This window comes from Mastomys coucha, unplaced genomic scaffold (genome assembly GCF_008632895.1).
Source record: "Mastomys coucha isolate ucsf_1 unplaced genomic scaffold, UCSF_Mcou_1 pScaffold16, whole genome shotgun sequence".
Classification (NCBI taxonomy): Eukaryota; Metazoa; Chordata; class Mammalia; order Rodentia; family Muridae; genus Mastomys; species Mastomys coucha.
Window position 1 is genome coordinate 42,848,094 of NW_022196898.1, and position 22,526 is coordinate 42,870,619.

At 46.7% G+C, this 22,526-nt stretch overlaps 4 protein-coding genes across 12 annotated transcripts in view; 3 read left to right on the forward strand and 1 right to left on the reverse strand.

The window, feature by feature from the left end:
• Positions 1 to 9,451, forward strand: part of Vps72 (vacuolar protein sorting 72 homolog) — an 11,703-nt gene extending 2,252 nt beyond the window's left edge. The window contains exons 2-6 of the mRNA XM_031374758.1: positions 3,552 to 3,704; positions 3,989 to 4,103; positions 5,548 to 5,724; positions 7,335 to 7,479; positions 8,902 to 9,451. Coding sequence (XP_031230618.1) covers positions 3,552 to 3,704; positions 3,989 to 4,103; positions 5,548 to 5,724; positions 7,335 to 7,479; positions 8,902 to 9,289 — 978 coding nt within the window. The 3' untranslated portion in view covers positions 9,290 to 9,451. The remainder of the gene's footprint in view (positions 1 to 3,551; positions 3,705 to 3,988; positions 4,104 to 5,547; positions 5,725 to 7,334; positions 7,480 to 8,901) is intronic.
• An 826-nt stretch (positions 9,452 to 10,277) lies between these two features.
• Positions 10,278 to 14,957, forward strand: Tmod4 (tropomodulin 4). Of its 6 annotated transcripts, XM_031374762.1 has the most exons (11): positions 10,375 to 10,404; positions 11,013 to 11,080; positions 11,343 to 11,505; positions 11,724 to 11,880; positions 12,327 to 12,443; positions 13,038 to 13,127; positions 13,290 to 13,420; positions 13,507 to 13,614; positions 13,969 to 14,112; positions 14,337 to 14,481; positions 14,831 to 14,957. In XM_031374762.1, the coding sequence occupies exons 3-11, from the start codon at positions 11,383 to 11,385 to the stop codon at positions 14,851 to 14,853; spliced, it is 1,038 nt and encodes a 345-aa protein (XP_031230622.1). In that variant the 5' UTR covers positions 10,375 to 10,404; positions 11,013 to 11,080; positions 11,343 to 11,382; the 3' UTR covers positions 14,854 to 14,957. The 6 variants fall into 6 exon arrangements, with proteins under 6 accessions (XP_031230619.1, XP_031230621.1, XP_031230620.1 ...); XM_031374759.1 differs by lacking the exon at positions 11,013 to 11,080 and having other exon boundaries at positions 10,278 to 10,404; XM_031374761.1 differs by lacking the exon at positions 11,013 to 11,080 and having other exon boundaries at positions 10,282 to 10,427; positions 11,307 to 11,505.
• Positions 14,958 to 15,464: 507 nt separating this feature from the next.
• Scnm1 (sodium channel modifier 1) lies at positions 15,465 to 19,997 on the reverse strand. 3 transcript variants are annotated; one of them, XM_031374765.1, is made up of 7 exons: positions 19,382 to 19,550; positions 19,097 to 19,167; positions 18,752 to 18,840; positions 18,551 to 18,645; positions 18,360 to 18,448; positions 15,912 to 16,106; positions 15,465 to 15,636 (listed from the first exon to the last, which is right to left on the reverse strand). In XM_031374765.1, the coding sequence occupies exons 1-7, from the start codon at positions 19,430 to 19,432 to the stop codon at positions 15,537 to 15,539; spliced, it is 690 nt and encodes a 229-aa protein (XP_031230625.1). In that variant the 5' UTR covers positions 19,433 to 19,550; the 3' UTR covers positions 15,465 to 15,536. The 3 variants fall into 3 exon arrangements, with proteins under 3 accessions (XP_031230625.1, XP_031230627.1, XP_031230626.1); XM_031374767.1 differs by lacking the exon at positions 19,382 to 19,550 and adding an exon at positions 19,900 to 19,997 and having other exon boundaries at positions 15,472 to 15,636; XM_031374766.1 differs by lacking the exon at positions 19,382 to 19,550 and adding an exon at positions 19,721 to 19,837 and having other exon boundaries at positions 15,472 to 15,636.
• The window catches only part of Lysmd1 (LysM domain containing 1), a 9,045-nt gene continuing 6,112 nt past the window's right edge, over positions 19,594 to 22,526 (forward strand). The window contains exon 1 of one of the 2 annotated variants that reach the window (XM_031374768.1): positions 19,594 to 20,523. In XM_031374768.1, coding sequence (XP_031230628.1) covers positions 20,344 to 20,523 — 180 coding nt within the window. In that variant the 5' untranslated portion in view covers positions 19,594 to 20,343. The remainder of the gene's footprint in view (positions 20,524 to 22,526) is intronic. The other variant, XR_004119706.1, reaches the window with a different exon arrangement.

Genomic DNA, 22,526 nt, shown 5'->3' on the forward strand with positions numbered 1-22,526 from the left:
ACAACCATCTGTAATGGGATCCGATGCCCTCTTCTGGTGTGTCTGATGACAGCTACAGTGTACTCATAAATAAATCTTTTTTTTTTTAAAGGATTTTTAAAAAAATACAAATTTATTTAGCATTTAATTCTAGGAAGTTTCTTATTATATGAGGTACAACTAAAGTAGTCAGGGGGTTGACAGATAGAGAACATTCTCTTGTTGTGTATTAAAGGGCTGGAACAGAGCCCAGTGTTGTGACAGTGACTCCATAGTGCAGCAAAAACACTACGACTGAGCAGTAACAGAGTGGGATCATGGTCTCCCGTCTGGTGATGTGCCTTAATAGCAGAGTAGAGCTGAGAGAGTTAATGTGTTCTGAGTTTCTTTCACAAACAGTAGTTAGGAAGAATAGTGGTCATTTGTGCTGGCTAGCTTGGAGTTTCAGCCATTTGTTATTTGCTTGCTCTGACAGCATGTGTGCACACTCCATTGGTTGTGTTCGTGACTGAAGAGAGCATATGCTTGAGGTGCTGCCCAAGCCAGCTGCCTTCCCCTTCATCAGTGACATCTCCTCCCAGGGTAGCTGCCATTGAACTTTAACCTATACTACCTCAGGTTGTGCTTCAGGCCTTTCTAACTCCCAGTTCCCATAGCTTTCTGCAGTATTCCATGGACACACCCCAAATCCTCAGTGGATCCCATTATCCATAGTAGTATTCAGATGTTTTCTGTCTCAGTGCACAGGAAGGACACATTCTCTTGGCAACTGTACCTCAACAGTGATGATCAACAGTGAGACAAGTCAGATGAGGTAATGGAGCCTCACGTCCTACAGATTAAGTCACAGGTTTATTGGCTTTGACATTTACATTTCTCCGTGGAAGGCCTGAGTGGAGAGATGACTCAGCTGTTAGGAGCACTTGCTTTGACATTTATATTTCTCCATGGAAGGCCTGGAGTGGAGAGATGACTCAGCTGTTAGGAGCACTTGCTGCTTTTGCCAAGGACTTGGATTTGGTTGCTAGCACCCACGTGATGGCTCACAACCATTCATAACTCTTAATTCTAAAGGATCTAATTCCCTCTTCTGACCTCCTTGAACACCCACAAATGAACATGCATACATGCTATCAAAACACTCATCCACACACAATAAATGTGTTTCTCCATTGGAAATGGTGCAGGCTCCTTTTGACTCTTACAGGCCTACAGAGCATCACTGTTGGGAGGAGGCTTTGCTGGAGCTAGAGCAGTCAGCTAATGGGCTGCTTTTTTTTTTTTTTTTAAAGATGTATTTATTTATTTTATGTATATGAGTACACTGTTAGCTGTACAAATGGTTTTGAGCCACCATGTGGTTGCTGGGATTTGAACTCAGGACCTTCAGAAGAACAGTCAGTGCTCTTACAGCCATCTCTCCAGCCCAACAAGCTGCTTTTTAACTTTAAATGTTTGCCATTTATTTATGGTGGAGGGTTCATTTGCCACACCTATATATGTGAAAGTCAAGGGACAACTTGAAGGAGTTGTTCTCTCTACCAGGTGGGTGATGGGATCAGATGGCAAGTTTCTTTACCTGCTGAGCTGTTTCACTGGCCCTAACATGGCTTCTTGGCAGGAAAAAGCTCTCTGTGCTTGGGTCTAAATCCTTATTCCATAAATATACTGTGTGTACATGTCTGCCTTTTCACCTACTTGTAATTTACTCCTCCTCCTTGGCTGTTTTGAACAATATGTGTATTGTTCATTAATCAAGGCTCATCTTCTTTTTGTCCTTCAGAGTAATGCAGCAGGTTCAGCAAACCGCACCCAGCTCAGATCTGGCCCCACTACCTGTGTTAATGCAGCACTATATTGTTTCCCTGTTTCATATGGTAGCAGGCCTGTAATCCTAGCCCTTGGGAAGTAGACGCAAGAGGATCAAGAGAGCAGGGCGGTGGTGGCACATGCCTTTAATCCCAGCACTTGGGAAGCAGAGGCAGGCGGATTTCTAAGTTCGAGGCCAGCCTCGTCTACAGAGTGAGTTCCAGGACAGCCAAGGCTACATAGAGAAACCCTGTCTCGAAAAACCAAAAAAAAAAAAAAAGAGGATCAAGAGATCAAGGTCATCCCTTGGCTACATAGTTTGAAGATAGCTTGGGTACAATCTGATTTTATTAAAACAAAACAAGGGGCTAGAGAGGATTCACCTTCCTCTGCCTCCCAAGTGCTGGAATTAAATGTACCTACCACTGTTTCTAGCTTGCAACTTTTTTTTTAAACACTGGTAGAGATTGAAACCAAGGTCTCCCCTACTGTTGCGATATAGCTCCAGCCAAGAGTGTAGCCCAGACTGGCCTTAGACTCATGATCCTTCCTAGAGTGTGCCACCCCATTTATTTGTCCTTGTTTTTATTTATGTGGGTTTTTTAAAAAAAAAGATTTAGTTTTGCTTTCTGTATATGGATATTTTACTTAGGATGGTATGTGCACCAAATGCATGCATTGCTCATGGATATCAGAATAGCATATTATTCCCTGGAACTGGAGTTGCAGATGGTTATCAGCAGCCATGTGGGTGTCTAGAACTGAGCCCAGAGCTTCCAAAATTGCAACAAGTGCCTTTTCTTTAGCTCCAGTTTCTGTGTTTTTGTTACAGGGTTTCATATTCTTCAGACTGGTCTCAAACTGGCAACCTCGCCAAAGATGACTTTGAACTTCTTTTTTTATCACTGTTTTTAATATATTGATATTTTTATTTTATGTACATTAGTGTGTGTCTGTGTGAGTGTGTCCAAATCTGGGTCCTCTGGAAGAACAGCTAGTGCTCTTAACCCGTGGGCCATTTCCAGCCTCAGTGACTTTGAATTTGTGACCCTCCTGCTTCCACCGCCTTAGCACTGGGATTGCAGTTTTACAACACTACATCCACTTAATTCAGTGCTAGAGATTGAACCAAGGGCGTCTTTTGTGCTAGATAAGCATTGTGCCAACCAAGCTATATCCTCAGCCCTTATTTAGGTTTTTGGGAACAACATCTCTTATAACCTCTAGTTATCCAAGGAATTTTATATCTATTTCCCTGTGTTCAACTTACTTATTTGGTTGATTGTTTTTTTTTTTTTTTTTTTTTTTTTTTTCTTTTCCAAGTAGAATCTCACTGTAGCTTATGCTGTCCTAGACCTCACTGTATAACCTGGGCTCCCCTCAAATTCACTGCAATCTTCTTGCTAGGCCTTCTACGTGCTGGATTATACTCATGAATCGTCATGACTCATGGTGCAGCTACAACTTCTTTTCATCATAGAGTCCTATTGGTCAGTAAATGAGGGGAAATCACATTTAGATCCTTTAGATCCCCAGTAATTGACATGGAGTGTTATAGACGACATAGGTCAGTCTCAGTAACACCAGAAGACAGTGGTACTAAGCTAAGAACCGTCAACTAGAAAGGCTTTGTCTGTGAGGAATGAAGAGCCAAATGGGAAAGAAGTGGATGGTCCTTATCAGGGGAGTGAATTAATCCACTTCCTCCTCAAGAACATAATCAGTGCCATGGCCAGCCAGTTCTCATCTCCCTGTATCCTCAGGAGTCGGGAGATGATGAGTATCAAGGAGACCAGTCTGACACGGAGGATGAGGTAGACTCTGACTTTGACATTGATGAAGGAGATGAACCATCCAGTGATGGAGAAGCCGAAGAGCCAAGAAGGAAGCGCAGAGTGGTCACCAAAGCCTATAAGGTACAGAGGACCTGCTTTCCTTGGACCTTTTTAATTTTTTTCTTACAGGGTGGGTGGAGGTGGAGTTTGTTTGTTTGAAACAATGTCTTGCTATGTAGATCAGGCTGGCCTCAAAGGAAACTCGTCCAACCTGCCCCTGCCCTCCAAGTGCTGGGGTTAAAGCCCCAGCTCTGACTCTTTCAGTTGTATTTTCTCCCCGTACTGGGTGCTAGTTTTCTCTGATCCAATCCTCACCTTTACCCTTATCTCTTGTTTTCTGGTGTCTGTTTCTAACTTGTCCCCAGGAGCCTCTAAAGAGCTTGAGGCCTCGCAAGGTCAGCACCCCAGCAAGCAGCTCCCAGAAGGCCAGAGAGGAGAAGGCACTGTTGCCATTGGAGCTGCAGGACGATGGCTCTGACAGTGAGTTTACGTCTGCAGACACAGTTTAAATGTTTGATTAAACATTCTTCTGCATTAGGTTCCCTGAGGTTGATAACTATGTCTGCCTGTCTGCTTGCATATATGCGCCCTTGTTCGTGCAGATGCACACAGAGGCCAGAGGGTTAGAGTTACAGGATTGTTCCATGTGTGCCACGTGTGCCGCTATTTGAGCTCCATGGTCATGAGTGCTCAGAAAACACTTTAACACCACTAAGCCAGCTCTTCAGCCCCAGAAAATGCTGATTCTTAGAAATATTCCTGGGCCAGATGGTTCAGGCCTGTAAACACAATTAATTATTCAAAAGGCTGTCAGCAGGAGAGTCACAAGTTCAAGGCCAACCTGTGCTACACAGTGACTTAAAGCAAGCACCAACAACTTATTGAGACTGTCTGAATATAAAAACATGAGGGCCAATGTCTCAGCAGGTAAAAATGTTGTTTGCCAAGCCTGAGTTCTATCCCCAAGACCCACATGGTATAGGGAGAGAATCAACTCCTGAAAATTCTCTGATTTCCACATGTACTACCCCACCAAATGTAATAAAAAAAATTTAAGGTATTAATAAAATATAACATAAAAAAGGTCTGAGGATGTAGCTCACTGGTAGAGAACTTAATTCTCAATACCACAAAAAATAAGAATACTAAAATATTTAAGAGAAAGCTGTGTACAACTTAACTTTTTTTACAACTTAAGTCATTAAAAATAATAGTAATATACAGAATGAAGTAAATGGAGTATGGTGTTTACAGTAAATGATGTGATTAAAGGCTGTAGGCATTACTTGTATTATTCTTGCTAAATTTGTTTTTTGGTAAGCTTAAATTGTTCAAAAAAATTTTTTTTAAAATAGATGAAGAAGCCTGGCAGTGGTGGCGCACGCCTTTAATTCCAGCACTTGGGAGGCAGAGGCAGGTGGATTTCTGAGTTCGAGGCCAGCCTGGTCTACAGTGAGTTGCAGGACAGCCAGGGCTACACAGAGAAACCCTGTCTCAGAAAAAAAAAATAGATGAAGAAACTAGTCTGGTGATAGTGGCACACGCCTTTAATCCCAGCACACAAGAGGCAGGATTGAAGGACAACCTGGTCTACAGTGTAAGTTCCAGGATGACCAGAGCTACACAGAGAGACCCCTGGCTTATAACCCTTCTGCCCACCCCACCCCCCCAAATAAAAAGGAAGAAAGAAAAAGAAGCGAGAAATGTGCTTCTAGAAAAAGAAGCTAGAGCTGTGGTGGACAGTTCTGATCCCAGTGCTCCAGAGGCAGATGCCCGAGGAGCTCTGAGTTCCAGGTCAGACTGGCCTACAGTGTGAATTCCAGGGCAGCCAGAGCTACACAGTCAGAACATATGTTTTTTTAAAAAAGGAAGAAAACAAAATAGAAATGAATTGAGAGCTCTCCTCCCATCTCACTTTCTGCAGGCCGCAAGTCCATGCGTCAGTCTACAGCAGAGCACACACGACAAACGTTCCTTCGGGTTCAAGAGAGGCAAGGACAGTCCCGAAGGCGGAAGGGTCCGCACTGTGAGCGACCACTAACCCAGGAAGAGCTGCTCAGGGAGGCCAAGATCACTGAAGAGCTCAATTTACGTTCTCTAGGTCAGTCTGGTTTGGGGAAAGTTGGTGCAGACACTGAAGTGCGTGAGAAAAGCTGAAACCTGGAGGACCAGAGAACTGGAGATTTGAGGCAAAATAGTTAAAGTTCATATTTAATATTCCCAGCACTGCGGAGTTCAAAGCCAGCCTGGTCTACTTAACCAGTTCCTGTCTAGCCAAAACCGTGCATAAGGAGCCTTGCCTTGAAACATGAAAAAGAAAACAGACAAAAAGAAGAAATGAGAGTATATAATAGGAGAGGGGGCCAGGCAGTTAAGAGTGTCTGAAGTAACCAGGCATGGTGGCTCATCCTTTTAATCCCTGTGCTCAGGAGGCAGAGACAGGTAGATCTATGGGTTCAGGACAGCCAGATTGCACAGAGAAATCCTTATCTGGAGCTTTGGTGGGGTTGTGTGTATGGGGAGGGGTGTCAGCTTCATTGAGGTCCAGTTGGTGTAAAATAGCATTTGTTTGGTTGGTTGGTTTTTCCTTTTATGAAAGAAAGCAATATCGCGTAATCAAATACAGTCCAGGCATAGTCGTGGAGATGTGTGATCTCAGTATATGGGAGGTAGAGACAGCAGAATCAGGCATTCAAGGCCAGCATGGATTAGGTGAGCCTTGACTCTAATGGGAAATGTCTGAGTCAGGGAGAGATTTCCAGGAGGCCTCTGGCCAGGCTTGAAAGGACTATGTCCACAGTACCCACATGGAGGAACAGCACAGATCTGTGTTTCACTTAGAGGCAAAGGACTAGAGACACTCTGATCTGTTTATTCACTAACAGGTATGTATTGAGTCCCTGGAACATGCTGAGTGTTGCATGGTAATGTGTAGCTAATGAGAGTTACTACTGCCCTTCATGATGCAACAGCTATACCAACAGTGAACTGACAGTGTGCTATAGGATCTAGCAAGGAATACAGTGTAGCCAGCCATGGGAACTGAGGGGGTTATAGAGAAATGCCTGAAAAGAAGAGTCACTTAGTTTAGCTTTTTGTTGTCCTTTTAGAATGCAGACTTGGGCTGGAGAGATGGCTCAGAGGCCCTTCCAGAGGTCCTGAGTTCAATTCCCAGCAACCACATGGAGGCTCACAACCATCTGTAATGAGATCTGGAGTCCTCTTCTGGCCTGTAGGCATACATGCAGGCAGAATGCTGTATACATAGTAAATGATAATCTTTAAAAAAAAAGAATGCAGACTCAGCGGAGCATTGGTTGCACACACACCTTTAATTTCAGCACCTGGGAGGCAGAGGCGGGCAGAGCTCTGAGTTCTGGGACAGCCAAAGCCACACAGAGAAACCCTGTCTCAAAAAACCAAAAAAGAAAAAAAAAAAACAACAAAATCAAGGGACAGAGCCCAGAGAGATGTGATAGGTCAGCAGGTAAAGGCACTTGGTGACAGCCTGGTTGTCCTGAGTTTAATTCCTGGAATCCACAAGATAGAAGCAGAGAACTGACTCTGGCACATTGTCATCTGGCCTCTCCACGCGAGTGTTCATGTACATACACTCTTGTAAATACATGCGTATAATTTAAATAGATCACAGGCCAGAGTGTGGGAAAAAGAAAACTGACCATTCTGTCGTTTCTCCCTTTGATCCTGCAGAGACCTATGAAAGGCTGGAGGCTGACAAAAAGAAGCAGGTTCATAAGAAGCGCAAGTGCCCTGGGCCAATAATCACCTACCACTCAGTGACGGTGCCCCTTGTTGGGGAGCCTGGTCCCAAGGAGGAGAATGTGGACGTGGAGGGGTGAGTGAACCCCGTGTCCCTGGCTTCTCTAGGAGCTTGCTTTCCTCACTGCTCATCCCTTCCTTGTGCTGGAGCATGGCAGCACTGGTTGAGTAGTCCCTGAGGGGGCATGAGGATGGTTAAAGAAAAGACAGAAGACACAGGACAAGAGAGACTTGGGAGGACTGTCAGTGAGTGCTGTAGTAGTCCCAAGTTTAGTGAGTATAGCTTTCTTACACCCCACAGTGTCTCAGGATACAAAACTAACAAGCTAGCAGAAACAATTGTTGCCATGTATATAGGATATCTGTTCCCATCCAGAGGCCTCCCTGTTCCTTCCTCCAGGTTAATAGAATGTTGAACAACTCCTCTTGAGCCTTATGTGTATCTCCTCCTAAGGCTTTATGTCATCAGGCCAGGAAATCTGGCAGCAGACCCTGACCTGCCTTGACTTTGCCTGGCAGGCAGACTTTTACTCTACTTTAAAGGAATGGCTCCTGACACTTCCTGCTGTTCTGTTTTCTTGAGCTGGTCTCACTGTGTAGCTCAGACTGGACTAGAACTCATTATGTAGCCAAGGCTAGTCCCAAATTCATGATCTACCTGTCTCTTCCTCCTTAGTATTGGGATCACAAATGTGAATCATCATGCCCAATATTTTATTTTATTTTATTTTCAAAGATTTACTTATTTATTATATGTAAGTACACTATAGCTGTCTTCAGACACCCCAGAAGAGGGCATCATATCACATTATGGATGGTTGTGAGCTACCATGTGGTTGCTAGGATTTGACCTCAGGACCTTCAGAAGAGCAGTCAGTGCTTTTAACCGCTGAGCCATCTCTCCAGCCCCCTTATTTTATTTATTTATTTATTTATTTATTTATTTATTTATTTTAATGTGTATCAGTGTTTTGCCTGCATGTATGTCTGGTCTTGTACCCATTGAAGCCAGAAGAGGGTGACATATTCCTTGGAACTGGAGTAACAGATGGTTGTGAGCCACTATTTGGATGCCGGGAATCAAACTCCTACCCTCTGGGAGAATAGCCCAGCTCTTTTTTTTTTTTTTTTGGTTTTTTCGAGACAGGGTTTCTCTGTGTAGCCCTGGCTGTCCTGGAACTCACTCTGTAGACCAGGCTGGCCTCGAACTCAGAAATTCGCCTGTCTCTGCCTCTCAAGTGCTGGGATTAAAGGCGTGAGCCACCGCCAGGCTAATAGCCCAGCTCTTAACTGCTGAGCCATCTTTCTAGCCCCATGGTCAACTTTTTTGTTGTTGAAACAGGCACTCACTCTGTCTCCAGCAGCTTGTAACTCGGAAATCATCTTCCCTTGGCCTCTACATACTGAGGTCACAGGCTGAGGCACCACGCCAGCCTGCTGTCTTCCATTGTCTTAGAGACTTCTCCTCAGCATTGTGATTTTTCTCTTCTGCCCTCAGCCTTGATCCTGCTCCTACAGCCCCTGCGCTGACGCCACATGCTGGGACTGGAGCCGCCGCCCCTCCTGCTCACTGCTCACGCACCTTCATCACGTTCAGTGATGATGCAACATTTGAAGAGTGGTTCCCCCAGGGTCGACCCCCAAAGGTCCCTGTTCGGGAGGTCTGCCCAGTGACCCACCGTCCAGCTTTGTACCGGGACCCTGTTACAGACATACCCTATGCCACTGCTAGAGCCTTCAAGATCATCCGTGAGGCATACAAGAAGTACATTACCGCCCACGGACTTCCACCCACTGCCTCAGCGCTGGGCCCCGGGCCCCCACCTCCCGAGCCACTCCCTGGCTCTGGGCCCCGAGCCTTGCGTCAGAAGATCGTCATCAAATAGAGATACCTGACCCCTAGACCTCTCTCTCCTGGCTCTCCAGCCCACCCCCCTCCGATCGCTGTTCTTGCTGACCTTTGCCATTCTCTTTCCTCAGTTCCTCCCTAGTTCATTCTGTTTGCTTGTGCTATTTGTTTTTTTAATCTAATAAAATGATAAAATCCTTTTTGTCTGATGTGTAAGGTTGGGGCAAGATAGATTTATGAATGTGTGAGTGTGTTGTGTATTTGGGTTGTTTTAGTGTATGTGTACACGCATGTGTCAGGTGGTGTGCCTAAGCAGAGGCCAGGCAGTGTTGTCTGTAATTCCATCTATCCCTTTGAGACAGGCTCTCCTTCTGAACCTGGGCTCTTATTTTCTAGTCTGTCAGGAGCCCACAAGCCCCCGGTGTTCCTGTGTCTGCCACCCTGGTATGTAGGTGCAGGGGCCTCACAATTGTGCAGCAGTCTTAACCACCTGAGACATCTCTACCTATTCACCCTCCCTCCCTCCCTCTTTCCCTCCCTTCCTTCCTTCCTCCTCCCCCCTTTCTTTCTTTCCTTTCTTTCTCTTTTAGTTTTTCAGGACATGGTTTCTCTGTAGCTCTGGCTGTCCTGGAACTTGCTCTGTAGAACAAGCTGACCTTGAATTCAAAAATCTTCCTATCTCTGCCCCCCAAGTGCTTCGATTAAAGGCATGTGCCTCCTCTCCCTTTTAAAAACAGTTAAGATGAAAAAACAAAACTACAAGGCTTTGAGCTCACCATGTAGTTCAGGCTGCTATCCGTCTTGTAGTAGTCCTGTCTCAGAGTCCCCTGTGGAGGGGATTCAGGTGTGAGGCCCAATGGCTGGTACATCGATACTTCATCCTACAACAGGAGTCATCCTATTCTCCACTGGAGGACTCTCCTTGCAGGGACGGAGGAGGTGTCATGGCTGATACTGGCCACTAGAGGCTCTCAGGGCTGGGCAAGGTATGGGGTCTGTGTATATGTGATCTCCCACCACTCCCCACCTGGCCAGAGCTAAAATAATAAAATGCTGAGCTCACTGTTCCCCCACGCTCTCCCCCGGCACCAGACTCCTCCTGCTGACCGGACAGTGCCCCAGTAGAACAGACGGACCAACTGACAAGGGGAGGTGAGAGGTGACCACTGGGACTGGTAGGTGGGAACGAGGGGTCTTAGGGGTGAAAGCCTGGTGGGAGATGGCAGAGTGGGCCTAGGGGAAGTGAGCTGGTGTGTCTCTGCTGTGTCCCACTGCATATGCTTCTGTCTTGACTCTGTAGCTTTATTGTCAGCGTCTCACACTCAGGATCACCTTGCATGTTAAGCATGATGTGTATTTAGAGCTTGACTGTTTTTCACACTGAAAGATTGGGCAAGTTTATCATCCCACCTCCTCATTTAGAAGACATTTTTTTTTCTTTTACCCAGGGTTCCAGTGTCACCTTTCTGGTGACAGATTATGGGAACCGAATGCCTTGTGAGGCCACACTGCCCTTCCCCCAATCTGGAAGTGCCCCAGCTTCTAAGCCTTACTTTCCCTTCCAATTTAGACTTTTAGCACATACAGAAAGTGGGATCTTGGTCCTTGACAATGAAGGAGGAAGTGAGGGCGTCATAAGGGACGACTACCCTAGCCCAGCCAAGCCTCCTTGCTTACCAGTTTCCAACAGGCCTGGGTAATGGGGAAGAGAGGAGGAATTTTCCTAAAGCTCTCTGCCACCCCCTCCCACCTTTCAATAGGAACTGGGCATGGAGCCAGCTGTGCTGGCACGGCCTCCAGCAACTGTGTCAGGGCAAGAGACGTCCGGGTAAGGTTGTAGGGGAGGGTGCTGCCAGGATTTCTCCATCATACGGTGGGTGGACAGACCCAGCCTGGACACTAGAATCCCCATCTAGAATGGCTGGAAAGTGCAGGAACGGAACGGGGACGGGAACTAACAGTGAACAATCTGATCTTCCCATCCCCCATAGACTCTAGCCTCCAAGGTGTCTCAGTCAGTGTTCTAACTGTGGCTGGCCTTTTTGTGTCCTCAGTGTCCATGTCCAACAACTTTTCCCATATCCCCCCAGGCTGTGAGTGTCACACCGTGGGGAGGGGGTAGGGGCCACCATGTCATCCTATCAGAAGGAACTGGAGAAATACAGAGACATAGATGAAGATGAGATCCTAAGGACCTTGAGCCCTGAGGAGCTAGAACAGCTGGACTGTGAGCTACAAGAAATGGACCCTGAGGTAGGAGCACAGGGCTAGAGCATCCCTTCATATGTGGGAAGGAGTGGACACTGGGTGGCTTAGACCAGGGCCTGAGGGAAGAGCACAGGCCAGGGCATCCCTTCATATGTGGGAAGGGGTGATGCTATGTGGCTAAGAACAGGGCCTGAAATCCCCAAAGGACCAGGGGATATATGTCCAGAGAGTGCTTAATTTGTTCCCCACTACTCATCCCTAAGAACATGCTCCTGCCAGCTGGCCTGAGACAACGTGACCAGACGAAGAAGAGTCCAACAGGGCCACTGGACAGAGATGCCCTACTGCAGTACCTGGAGCAACAGGCGCTAGAGGTCAAAGAGCGTGACGACTTGGTGCCCTACACTGGCGAGAAGAAGGGTATAGGCTCCCTAACCTCTATGCCCCCTGGGAACCAAATGGCTGTCTCTTGTGCCTCCCTGCTAGCTACCCTCCCTGCTTCTTGCAGTTGTTTGTCAGGGACTCAGGCTTTGGACAGCTGTATGCTAATTTGTCCTCTTCAATTTTTTGATTTTTGAGATAGGATCTCCTTGTATAGCCGAGGTTGGCCCTGAGCTAGCATAGCAGTCTTACTACCTTAGCTTGCCAAATGCTGAGATTACAGGCATTTGCCACCACACCAGCCTGAACTCTTCGATTCTTAGGAAGGATGAAAGGACCAGAGAGTCCTGTACGTATACAAAATTCAGGCTTTCCGATGGACACTGGTGATCTAGTCTGACCCCATACGGAAAAGATAAAGAAGGTGGAGCCGCCATGTTGGAAGAAATCACCTCTACCTGAACTGTCCTTCATCTCTCTATCAGGAAAACCCTTTATTCAGCCTAAACGAGAAATCCCAGCACAGGAACAGATTACGCTGGAGCCTGAGCTGGAGGAAGCACTGTCCCATGCTACGGATGCTGAAATGTGTGACATTGCAGGTGGGCAGCTGTGGGACATTGAAGGAGAGAGGACGGGGCTTGTGGCATCCTTGTCTTGGCGTAGGACTAGGAAAGGCCTGAGCCAGGACACGATGTCTCAGAAAGCTTCTAGCAGTGGCTCTTCCTTTTTTCTTTCCTTTTTCTGTATGTACATTCTCTATGTAGTCCTGGCCGTACTAGAACTCACTCTGTAGACCAAGCTGGCCTCAAGCTCACAGAGATCTGCCTGCCTCTGCCTCCTGAGTGCTGGGATTAAAGGCATTCACTATCACTACCTGGCCCAGGTTCTTATTCTCTTATACATTGGCTCATTCAAGAGCAGCTTTACAGGGATTGTGAGGGCAGATGAAAGTGGAGCTGTTATGCCTGAAACTGGCCGAGGACCTTTCTTTGTAGATGGTTCACCCTCTCAGGGCTCCATAAGGGCCTTGTGAGCCCTCTCATGTTTTAGAAGTCACTGCCTTGGCAGGTTCATTGAAGAGACTCCTGGAGCTGAGGGAGGGTGAGACTCTAAAACTGCTTAGGCAGAGGGAGGCAGGAGGCAGGGCTGCTCAGGCACCTCACCTCCTGTGTCCCTCTGCTTACCCTCACCAGCCATCCTGGGCATGTACACACTGATGAGCAACAAACAATACTATGATGCGATCTGCAGTGGAGAGATCTGCAACACCGAAGGCATTAGCAGTGAGTATATTAGGAATCATGTCCGCCCTCACCCCCAAGTGCTCTCCATAAGCAGCTAAGAGGTTGCAAATGTGAGACATGGTGCATGAACATTTAGAGGGCCAATGGGGAGGTGTGGCAGGGGCTATGTTGGGGTTCCCTTTCTGCCCTGTTCCTCCTCAGGTGTAGTACAGCCTGACAAGTATAAACCAGTACCAGATGAACCCCCAAATCCCACAAACATTGAGGAAATGCTAAAGAGGGTACGAAGTAATGACAAAGAATTAGAGGAGGTGAACCTCAATAATATCCAGGTATTTGACTCTCATCCCCAAATAGAAACAGGAATAGCTACTGACGAATGAGAGTTCTTAGTCCACCATCCCTTGTGCCACCTCAGGACATCCCGATACCTGTGCTAAGTGACTTGTGTGAAGCAATGAAGACTAATACCTATGTCCGGAGCTTCAGTCTGGTGGCCACAAAGAGTGGTGACCCCATCGCCAATGTAAGGCTAGCTGATATCCCCAGTCCTCTTCCCATACCCTGGCATGCACCCCTGGTAAGGGCTGTCTTAAGGGTCACATTAGGGGGTGCTTGCTATCCTTGTCATGTTTTCTTATGGCAGCCCTCAAAATCCCAACCTTTACTCCTCTGGCTCACCACTCTGATGGCCTGAGGACATTTTCCCCCAATAAGCTTCTCTAATGTGCTCCATCCCACCAGCAACTTACTCCTCCTGCCTCAGTTCCTCAAGCAATTTCCAAGAGCTGTTTCCTCCTGCTCCCATCCTGCTTCTCCACAGTCACCTGTGGGACTGGCCCCTTCCCCTAAGCCTAACCCAAATCCCTACCCGCCCCAGGCGGTCGCTGACATGTTGCGTGAGAACCGAAGTCTGCAGAGCTTGAACATTGAGTCCAACTTCATCAGCAGCACAGGGCTCATGGCTGTGCTGAAGGCAGTTCGGGAAAATGCTACACTCACTGAGCTCCGTGTGGATAACCAGGTCAGCATTCCTTTCCCCTGGCCTTCATTCAGCTAGTACCCATTGAGTTTCTCCCTGGGAAGCTTATTGTCTGGCAGAGGGGAGCCAAATCAGTACTCTCTTCAAGCCTCTTAACTTCCCAGAGGTCCACAGGCCAGGGTGGTGAACTGCCTGCCATACATTTCTGATGGCTTTCATCCCGCCATACATTTCTGATGGCTTTCATCCCTCCATCTGTCCTCCAGCGCCAGTGGCCTGGTGATGCGGTAGAGATGGAGATGGCCACCGTGCTAGAGCAGTGTCCGTCCATTGTCCGCTTCGGATACCACTTTACACAACAAGGACCACGAGCTCGGGCAGCCCATGCCATGACCCGGAATAATGAGCTACGTGAGTAACTGTAGACCCCGTGAGAGGAGAGGGCAGGTCCTGATAGTACACCTGGTGACAAATGCTTGGGTGGTGGCAAACAAGTGGAGCTGATGGCAGGGAGACAGAAAAGCCCTTCTCTGGATACACATCTATAGAGAAGTAGTGGCGATGGGGTAGGCATGATTGTACCTCTAGAGCACTTTTATTTTCAGGTGTGTATTCTTGACTTTGTTGTTTTGTCAACATGGAACGGGCCCATCAGGTGGCATGAGGCAGCACCTTCTGAGTCTACCCAAGGAAAGGACAGAAACACACCCTTGCCAAAGCAGCAGATGAGCTCTGTTTACTGTTCATCTTTCCTTTCCAGGTCGTCAGCAAAAGAAGAGATAACACGACCCTTCCTTTTACCAACAAGAGATGAGAGCCCGGGATGGGACACATAGCTCCTCATCTCTCTCTCCTTTCCTGTAAATAAAATCCCTTTTGTTCACGCCGCCTGTCTCCTTGCCTGGATTGGGGTGGGAATCTTGGCGCTACCCTCCAAGGGTTACTGCCAGTTCATGAAGAGATTATTTATACTCTGGGGATCAGCAGGCAGGGAGGTTCAGGTTACCAGAGGAGGGGGAGCTCTGTCCGTTGTGTTCCCCATAAATCTGCCAAAGGCTTTAGTCTCTCCACAGGGTACTTGGCCTCAGTCCTCTGTGACAGAGGTGCAGATAGAGACGGCCAGAGCCCTTAGTGCCTAGCCACAGTCCATGTGTGAGCTATGAGAAAAGGACTCAAGAGTGGAGGTAGGGAAGGAGTCAGACTCCATGAAAGGCAGCTCTTCCTGACAGTCTTATTAATAGGGCACCGGGCTGAATGCAGCTGACGCTTGGCAAGATTTTAAGAGAAAGTGGGGGAGGGGCCAGAAGTATGGGAGCCATGGACCTTGTAGGGAAGGAGTAGCCAGCCTGCAAAGGAGCAGACTAGAAATCCTGAGACCGAACAAGGAACCGGACTCGAGGATCAGTGTGCTCCTAGGACCCACTGCGGTTTATTTGTAGGACAAATGGAGAAAGGGGTTATTAATATTAATCCAAGGGAAGATCGGGGGGCTCTTCCTCATCAGAGTCAAACTCAACATTTTCATCCTTTATCCATCGACCTTGTCCATCTGGGACCCATCCAGAGCTGCAAATAGGAGAGAAAAGAGAACTGGTCAGGGAAGAGGTTTATGAAAAAGCTTCACGTGCTGAGTTCCATCCCAGGAACCTACAGCATAGAAAGGAAGAACCAACAACCCCTGGAAGTTACCCTCAGACTTACATAATTGTGCCCCTATTTAAATAAATAAGCAAACACAATTTTTAAAAAGTTACTGGTCATAGAAAAAAGCAGTTGGATTGTTCTGAAAACAGGTCAGGGGGAGATAGAAGGAAACCCGAGGAACACCATCCAGCACTCACCTTCGGAGGGTAAGGTAATGGTTTAGGACTCGTCGTTTCGTGGGGCTCATGGGTGCAGAGGCCAAGAGAGCCGAGGACTCTTTGGCATCTGATCTCTCCCTAGGCTCAGGTTCCTTACTGATCTTTGCACTCTGGAGCTGGACCTCTGGAGTTGGCAAAGGAGAACTGGAAACAGAGGGAGCAGGGGCTTCTGGTCTGGGCAGAAAAGAACCAAAGCCTGTAAAACCAAGAAAAGGAAAGCAGCGACTTCCCCATGCCTCCCAAGCCGGAAGAGCAGTGCTTGAAACTGATTTCTTTTGGACTTTTTGTTTGTTTGTTTGATATTTGAGACAGGGTTTCTCTCTGAAGCCCTGGCTGACCTGGAACTCACTCGGTAGACCAGGCTGGCCTCAAACTCAGAGATCCACCTGCCTCTGCTTTCTAAGTGATGGGATTAAAGGTGTGCACCACCAATGCCTGGCTCCAGTTCCTTAAGATCTTAAATATTCTACATATGAAAGACCTTGAAATTAGGACCTTGAGAAAAGCTGGGGCTGGAGAGATGGCTCAGTGGTTAAGAGCACTGGCTGTTTTTCCAGTGGATCTGGGTTCAATTCCCAGCACCCACGTGACAGTTCACAAGTATCTGTAACTCCACCTCTGACACCCTCACACAGACATATATGCAGGAAAAACAATGCACACAAAATAAAAAATAAAGGGGAAAAAACAAATATAAAGAAAAACTAGCTTAATAGTTTATAATGGTTATTCCTGGTTGTCTACTTGACTATATATGGAATGAACTATAATCCAGAAACGGAGAGAACACCTGTGATCTAGATCTTGAGGCTGAAAGACTCAGGCTTCGGGCCTGGATCTTGGCATGGAGAGCTTGAAGCATAGTGGCTAAGAAAAGCTTAGGCCCAGGCAAGGTAGCACATGCCTTTAATCCCAGGAGACTGAGGCAAGGAGATCTCTGAGTTCAAAGTCAGCCTGTGACAAAGCAAGTCCCCGATGCAGATGTGGTGGTACACACCTTAATGTGGGCCACACCTTCTGCTGGAGGCCTACATAGGACCATGGAAGAAGGAAGACTCGCTCTTCTTTGACTGTTTACACTTACTTACCAGAACATCTTTGGAACCAACTTCTACACAAGACCATCTTAAACAACTAGCCTTGTGGGACTGAGCAACTACTAGATTGTTGGACTTCCCATCCACAGCTGCCCATTGTTGAGTTAGTTGGACTACAAACTGTAAGTCATTTCAATTAATTCCCTCAATATAGAGAGACATTCCATAAGTTCTATAACTTTAGAGAACTCTGACTAATAGATAGTTCTAAGTTTTTGTCTTAAGATTTTTCCAAAGCCAGGCATGGGAGTGCTCACCTTTAATCCCAACACTTGAGGGGCAGAGGCAGGCAGAACTCTGTGAATATGAGGTCACCCTGGGTTCCAGGACAGCCAGGGCTACAAAGAGAGACCCTGTCTCAGTAACAGACAAACAGACAAACAAACAAGAAGTATACCACCATGCCCTGCTAATGTTACAATTCTCTGTTTGTTTGTTTTTTTAAGATTTATTTAGAGCTGGAGAGATGGCTCAGCGGTTAAGAGCACTGACTGTTAAGGTCCTGAGTTCAAATCCCAGCAACCACATGATGGCTTACAACCATCCATAACAAGATCTAACACCCTCTTCTGTGGTGTCTGAAGACAGCTACAGTATATTTACATATAATAAATAAATAAATCTTTAAAAAAAAAGATTTATTTGTTTTATGTATATGAGTACACACTGTAGCTGTACAGATAGTTGTGAGTCTTCATCTGGTTGTTGAGAATTGACTTTTAGGGCCTCTGATTGTTCAATTCCTGCTCACTCCAAAGATTTATTTATTATTATACATAAGTACACTGTAGCTGTCTTCAGACTTACCAAAAGAGCGTGTCAGATCTCATTACAGATGGTTGTAAGCCACCATGTGGTTATTGGGATTTGAACTCAGGACCTCCGGAAGAGCAGTCGGTGCTCTTACCCGCTAAGCCATCTCACCAGCCCCAATTCTCTCTTTTTTAATGTATCTATTTATGCATTTTTTAAAATATAGGAGTGCTCTGTCTGCATGTACACCTACATGCCAGACGAGGGCATCAGATCCCTTTATGGATGGTTGTGAGTCACCATGTAGTTGCTGAGAATTGAATTCAGGACCTCTGGAAGAGCGCCCTGCATTCCTAACCACTGAGCCATCTCACCAAGCCCTAATGTTACTATTTTTTTAAGTAGGACTACGCTACAATTTTTCCACTTGCTAAAATTATTGTAAAATCATAAACCATTTTTAAAAAACATTTCCACAAGATTAGTATTTCTCAGAATACAATTTGGAGAGTAATAACTTTAAAGCCATCTATTCCCTTCTACCCTTCTCCACTCCTGGCTTTCCCATTCCACTGACCTGTGCTTCCTCCGGCAGCAACTGTTATAGTGGGGAGCTCTGTGTAGAGCATTCTGGGTGATTATTCGAGTCTGGGTTAGCAAAGGAGCCTGGTGAAGAGAGGAGACAGAGTCAGAGCTGTTAGAAGCAGTCCCCTCAAGTCTGTTGTGTGCAGTATAGCCCTGTCTAAACAACACCTGATGCCCTCTTACCTCTGCTTTGCTTTCTGTCTTCAATTCCTTCTGCTGTCTTGGATTTTGCTCTGTCCCCTTGCCTGACTGTTTTTTGCCATAGAAAAGCTTCAGACCTGAGAAGAAAAGCAAGGAGGAATGAAAAGTACAATGCCCGGTGGCTTGCCAAAGTTTCAAGAGTTTATTCTCTATCTCCTGCCCTCCTACTTCTCTGATACTCACTGGACAGATGCTTCTTGCCTGCACGGTGGGCTGTCAACATGGCCAGGGTGTCTAGTACTGGTCGATGGGGGCAGATGGCACAAGCAAAGCTGGGGAAACGAGAAGAGAAGTGAATGATGAATGGTGTGTGTGTAGGGTATGTCTGTATATTGTGTGTTCGGGAGCCTGCAGTCGGGGTGTTCTTGGTATAGTGAGTAGGTCCTACTTCTATCATAGCATTCTGCCAACTCCCAGGTTTCCCGATCTCCACCCCTTCCACTTCACTTCCTGAACTCCTTAGTGACAAAAAGTTTGTTGAGCCTTTGATCCCCGAATCCCCAGGCTTGATCCACTCTTCGCTCTCACCGTCCATCCCGCAGCATCAGCGCCTCATCCTCAGGGATGTAACTAGCCAGCAAGTCCCCAACTCTCCGTTTCTGCAGGGAGCAGGATAGGAGAAATGAGTAAGACGGATGAATGGAAATGAAATAATATGGAGGAGTCGAATGGCACGGGGCCATGCAGATCATAGGATAGAAGAAGGGGTCACTACTCAGTTCTGGTCCCCTAACCCCTCCCCTAGATGTCTCCAGAGCAACAAAACAAAGCAACAAGGCGGCTGAAGGTGATCAGACTCTCACTAGGGCTTACTTTGAGCACATTGAGCTGACTCCAGTCGTCCCCGTCCCTCTTAAAAGACATAGCGACTGTGAGAATATGATAAATTGCCCTACGCCTATTTCGCTGCTCCTTCAGGCCACTGTAGGAAGAGTTCACTACTGCCTTCTCTGCTTCCGGTTTCTTTCTGGGTGAGTCTGTACTTCCGGGGATGCTTTTCCATGCATGCATCGCGCGAGCCGGAAGACCCACCTCCAGCTCCTGAGGGGGCCTGCATTTCCTATACTACTTTGAGACGCTGTGCCTTTTGGGAAATGAAGTCTTTTGGTTATTTATTTTATTTTTTATTTTTTTGAAGAGCACACTGCTCACCTGGACACAGGCCCTCGCATCTCGAAGGATCGAGGTGTTCGGAGACCCAAGATCCTGTATGTGGAGCCGGAATTTCAGGGTGGGACCCTCCTGATGTGGAGCGAAGCTTTGGGGATCTCAGTGGACTACATGCTACAAACTCTTGGAGTCCTCAGGCTCGTACTCCTGTCATAACCTACCTGGGGTGGGCCTTATTTTGAATAGAGAGGATGTGGGGGCTCCCGGCGTCCCGACTGTTGGATCTGGGGATACACTGAGGGAAGAGTGTTGATGAGGGTGTCTAGGGTTCAAAGGTCAGAGATCAGGCTTGCGAGGAGTTGGGGAGGGGGCGTCGAAAGTCAACCGGGTCAGCGACGGACTACTCAGGGAAGATATTTATGGGTAAGGAGCTTGAGGAAAGAGACATGTAACCGGCTCGGCAGACTTTTTAAGATACGGACTGTAACTCCAAGCTCGGCAACAAGCAGCAAGAGGACGAATGTAGTCTCTCGAGAGTCGGGAGACTGAAAAGAGACGAGAGAAGAGAAAACGAATTATCTGAATATCCATTCTTTGGCTTCGGCCGTCACTGTTACTTAGCTGGGCTTCCCACAGTTGTGACCCTAGGTCTTGCCAGTGAGGAGATGGCTTCTCCCTCTAGACAGCCTCCTCTCGGGGGGTCAGGGCTGCTGCGTGGGAGCCGTGCTCGTTCTTATGGAAGCCTGGTACAATCATCCTGCTCCCCAGTGAGGGAAAGACGCCTTGAGCATCAGTTGGAGCCTGGAGACACCCTGGCTGGATTAGCACTCAAATACGGGGTGACGGTGAGTCTTCCAGGATCGAGATAGTAGCCAGGAGAAAGTGGGTGGCGGGCTAAGCATCGCCCTCTGACATTATTCAAATTATATTATGGTTCGTTTTTTCTTTCTTATTTTGCTTTCACATCTCAGTGTAGCACTGTTGGGCCAGATCTGCCCAACTATCCCAGTGGGAGGAGCAGCTCCTGTGGATGGTGCAGGAGGTGGGTGAGTGGGGGCGGGGCTAAAATCCATTAACTGGCCCTTGTGTACCTATCAATTTAAGACTGGTAAACCAATTTGATTAAGGTCAAATCACTTGAGTGTCAGAGTAAGTTTTCTGTCTGACTCTAATGCCATACTATTAGCCATGCAGGGAAAAAAAAAATGTAGTGACTAAACCTTTACAGCAAGTAAGGAAGAGCTAACTTTTAGTAGAGTTCCTAAGGTGCCTGTCTTTAGTTTTATTTTTGTTATTTTGTTATTTTGTTATTTTGTTTATTTTTATTTTGTTTGTTTGTTTGGGGTTTCTTGTTTTTGGTTTTTTCAAGACAGGGTTTCTCTGTATAGCCCTGGCTGTCCCGGAACTCACACTGTAGACCAGGCTGGCCTTGAACTCAGAAATCCTCCTGCCTCTGCCTCCCAAGTGCTGGGATTAAAGGCGTGCACCACCACCACCCGGCCTGTCTGTAGTTCTTATTTCCACCTCAGGGCTCTGCTTTCTTTGTGTAGAGGCACAAAATAAGTACCCTCTACATACTTCAAGTATTTCAGATCATCCCTAGGAGAGGTTTGATGGGCATAAAAGTATCTTGCATTAAAGTTGCAGCCTTCCAGTCTATATCCTGTTTTACCATATACAAACAAATGTTGGATTTAGACAAATTCCCATGCCACTCTACTTAAAGCATAAGGTGACTCTTTCTGGAGACAAAGCATACATTTGTCGATGTGCTCATGCAATTTAAAACAGTGGTGTAAAGAATATCCACAAGGGGTGGGAGATCCAGAACTATTAATTTTTGCTTGTCAGTGGGAGTGGATATTATTTGGCGAATATTGTTTGATGTGCCTGTTTTGGGGGGAAGGGTGGATTCCGGCATTCTTGCATTATGACTGCTGAGAATCGTTTCCTTCTAACTTTATGCCCCTAAACCCCAGCATAGTCTTAATCATGTGGGAGTCTAAATGATGATTGAAAGCTGCCAGGCATGGCAGTGCACCCCTTTAATCCCAGCACTCTAGAGACAGAGACAGGGGATCTCTGAGTTCAAGGCCAGCCTGGTCTACAGAGTGAATTTCAGCACAGCGAGAGCTACACAGAGAAACTCTGTCTCAAAGAAAAGAAAAAAAAAAAGTCTGAAAGCCAAGGTTCATGGTCCAAGCCAGACCTCTGATGTTAGCTCTCAGGATGCTAAGTCAAAGGTATGTAGAGTTCCAGGCCAGCTCCACGTTGAAAGTGTAGTTCAGTGGTATAATGAAGAAGAAAGACAAGGCTAGATATTTCCTGTGGGAGCTAAATAGATAGTCTTTGAATCTTCATTTGGATTCAGCGAGGTGACATAGGAAGTTGTTCTGCCAGCCAGAGGGTTAATAGATTACTTTTTCTAGATATCAAGAGAAAGATAGTGGGCATGAAAGAGGAAGAACAGTTATGTGTGCTTGTTTGTTTGTTTGTTTTTGGGCACGAGTATAAGAGAACACATGGGGTGTTTATTTACTTATTACTGGAGGTCTGCTAGGGGTTCCATCTAGGACTGCACACACTAGCCAAGCACTTTGTCATGAAGATTCATTCATTTATTTTATTATTATTTAGTATGTAGTTTAGTTCACTTTACACTCAGAGACCTGCCTGTCTGTCTCTGCCTTCCAAGTGCTGGGATTAGAGATAAGCACTATTAGCTTGGAGTGGTAGCACACACCTTTAATCCCAGCACTGGGGGCTATGGGGGAAAAGCAGGTGGACCTCTGAGTTCGAGGCCAGCCTGGTCTACAGAGTGAGTTCAAGGACAGCCAGGGCTACACAG

Excerpts from the sequence above, each read along its gene's own strand:
- Tmod4 (XM_031374759.1), top strand. The coding sequence starts at position 11,383 with ATGTCATCCTATCAGAAGGAACTGGAGAAATACAGAGACATAGATGAA. Across the intron at positions 13,421-13,506 it reads TGAACCTCAATAATATCCAG|GACATCCCGATACCTGTGCT; the intron begins GTATTTGACTCT and ends GTGCCACCTCAG. Across the intron at positions 13,615-13,968 it reads GTGGTGACCCCATCGCCAAT|GCGGTCGCTGACATGTTGCG; the intron begins GTAAGGCTAGCT and ends TACCCGCCCCAG.
- Scnm1 (XM_031374765.1), bottom strand. The coding sequence starts at position 19,432 with ATGTCTTTTAAGAGGGACGGGGACGACTGGAGTCAGCTCAATGTGCTC. Across the intron at positions 19,168-19,381 it reads GTCAGCTCAATGTGCTCAAA|AAACGGAGAGTTGGGGACTT; the intron begins GTAAGCCCTAGT and ends TGCTCCCTGCAG. Across the intron at positions 18,841-19,096 it reads CTGATGCTGCGGGATGGACG|CTTTGCTTGTGCCATCTGCC; the intron begins GTGAGAGCGAAG and ends TCGTTTCCCCAG.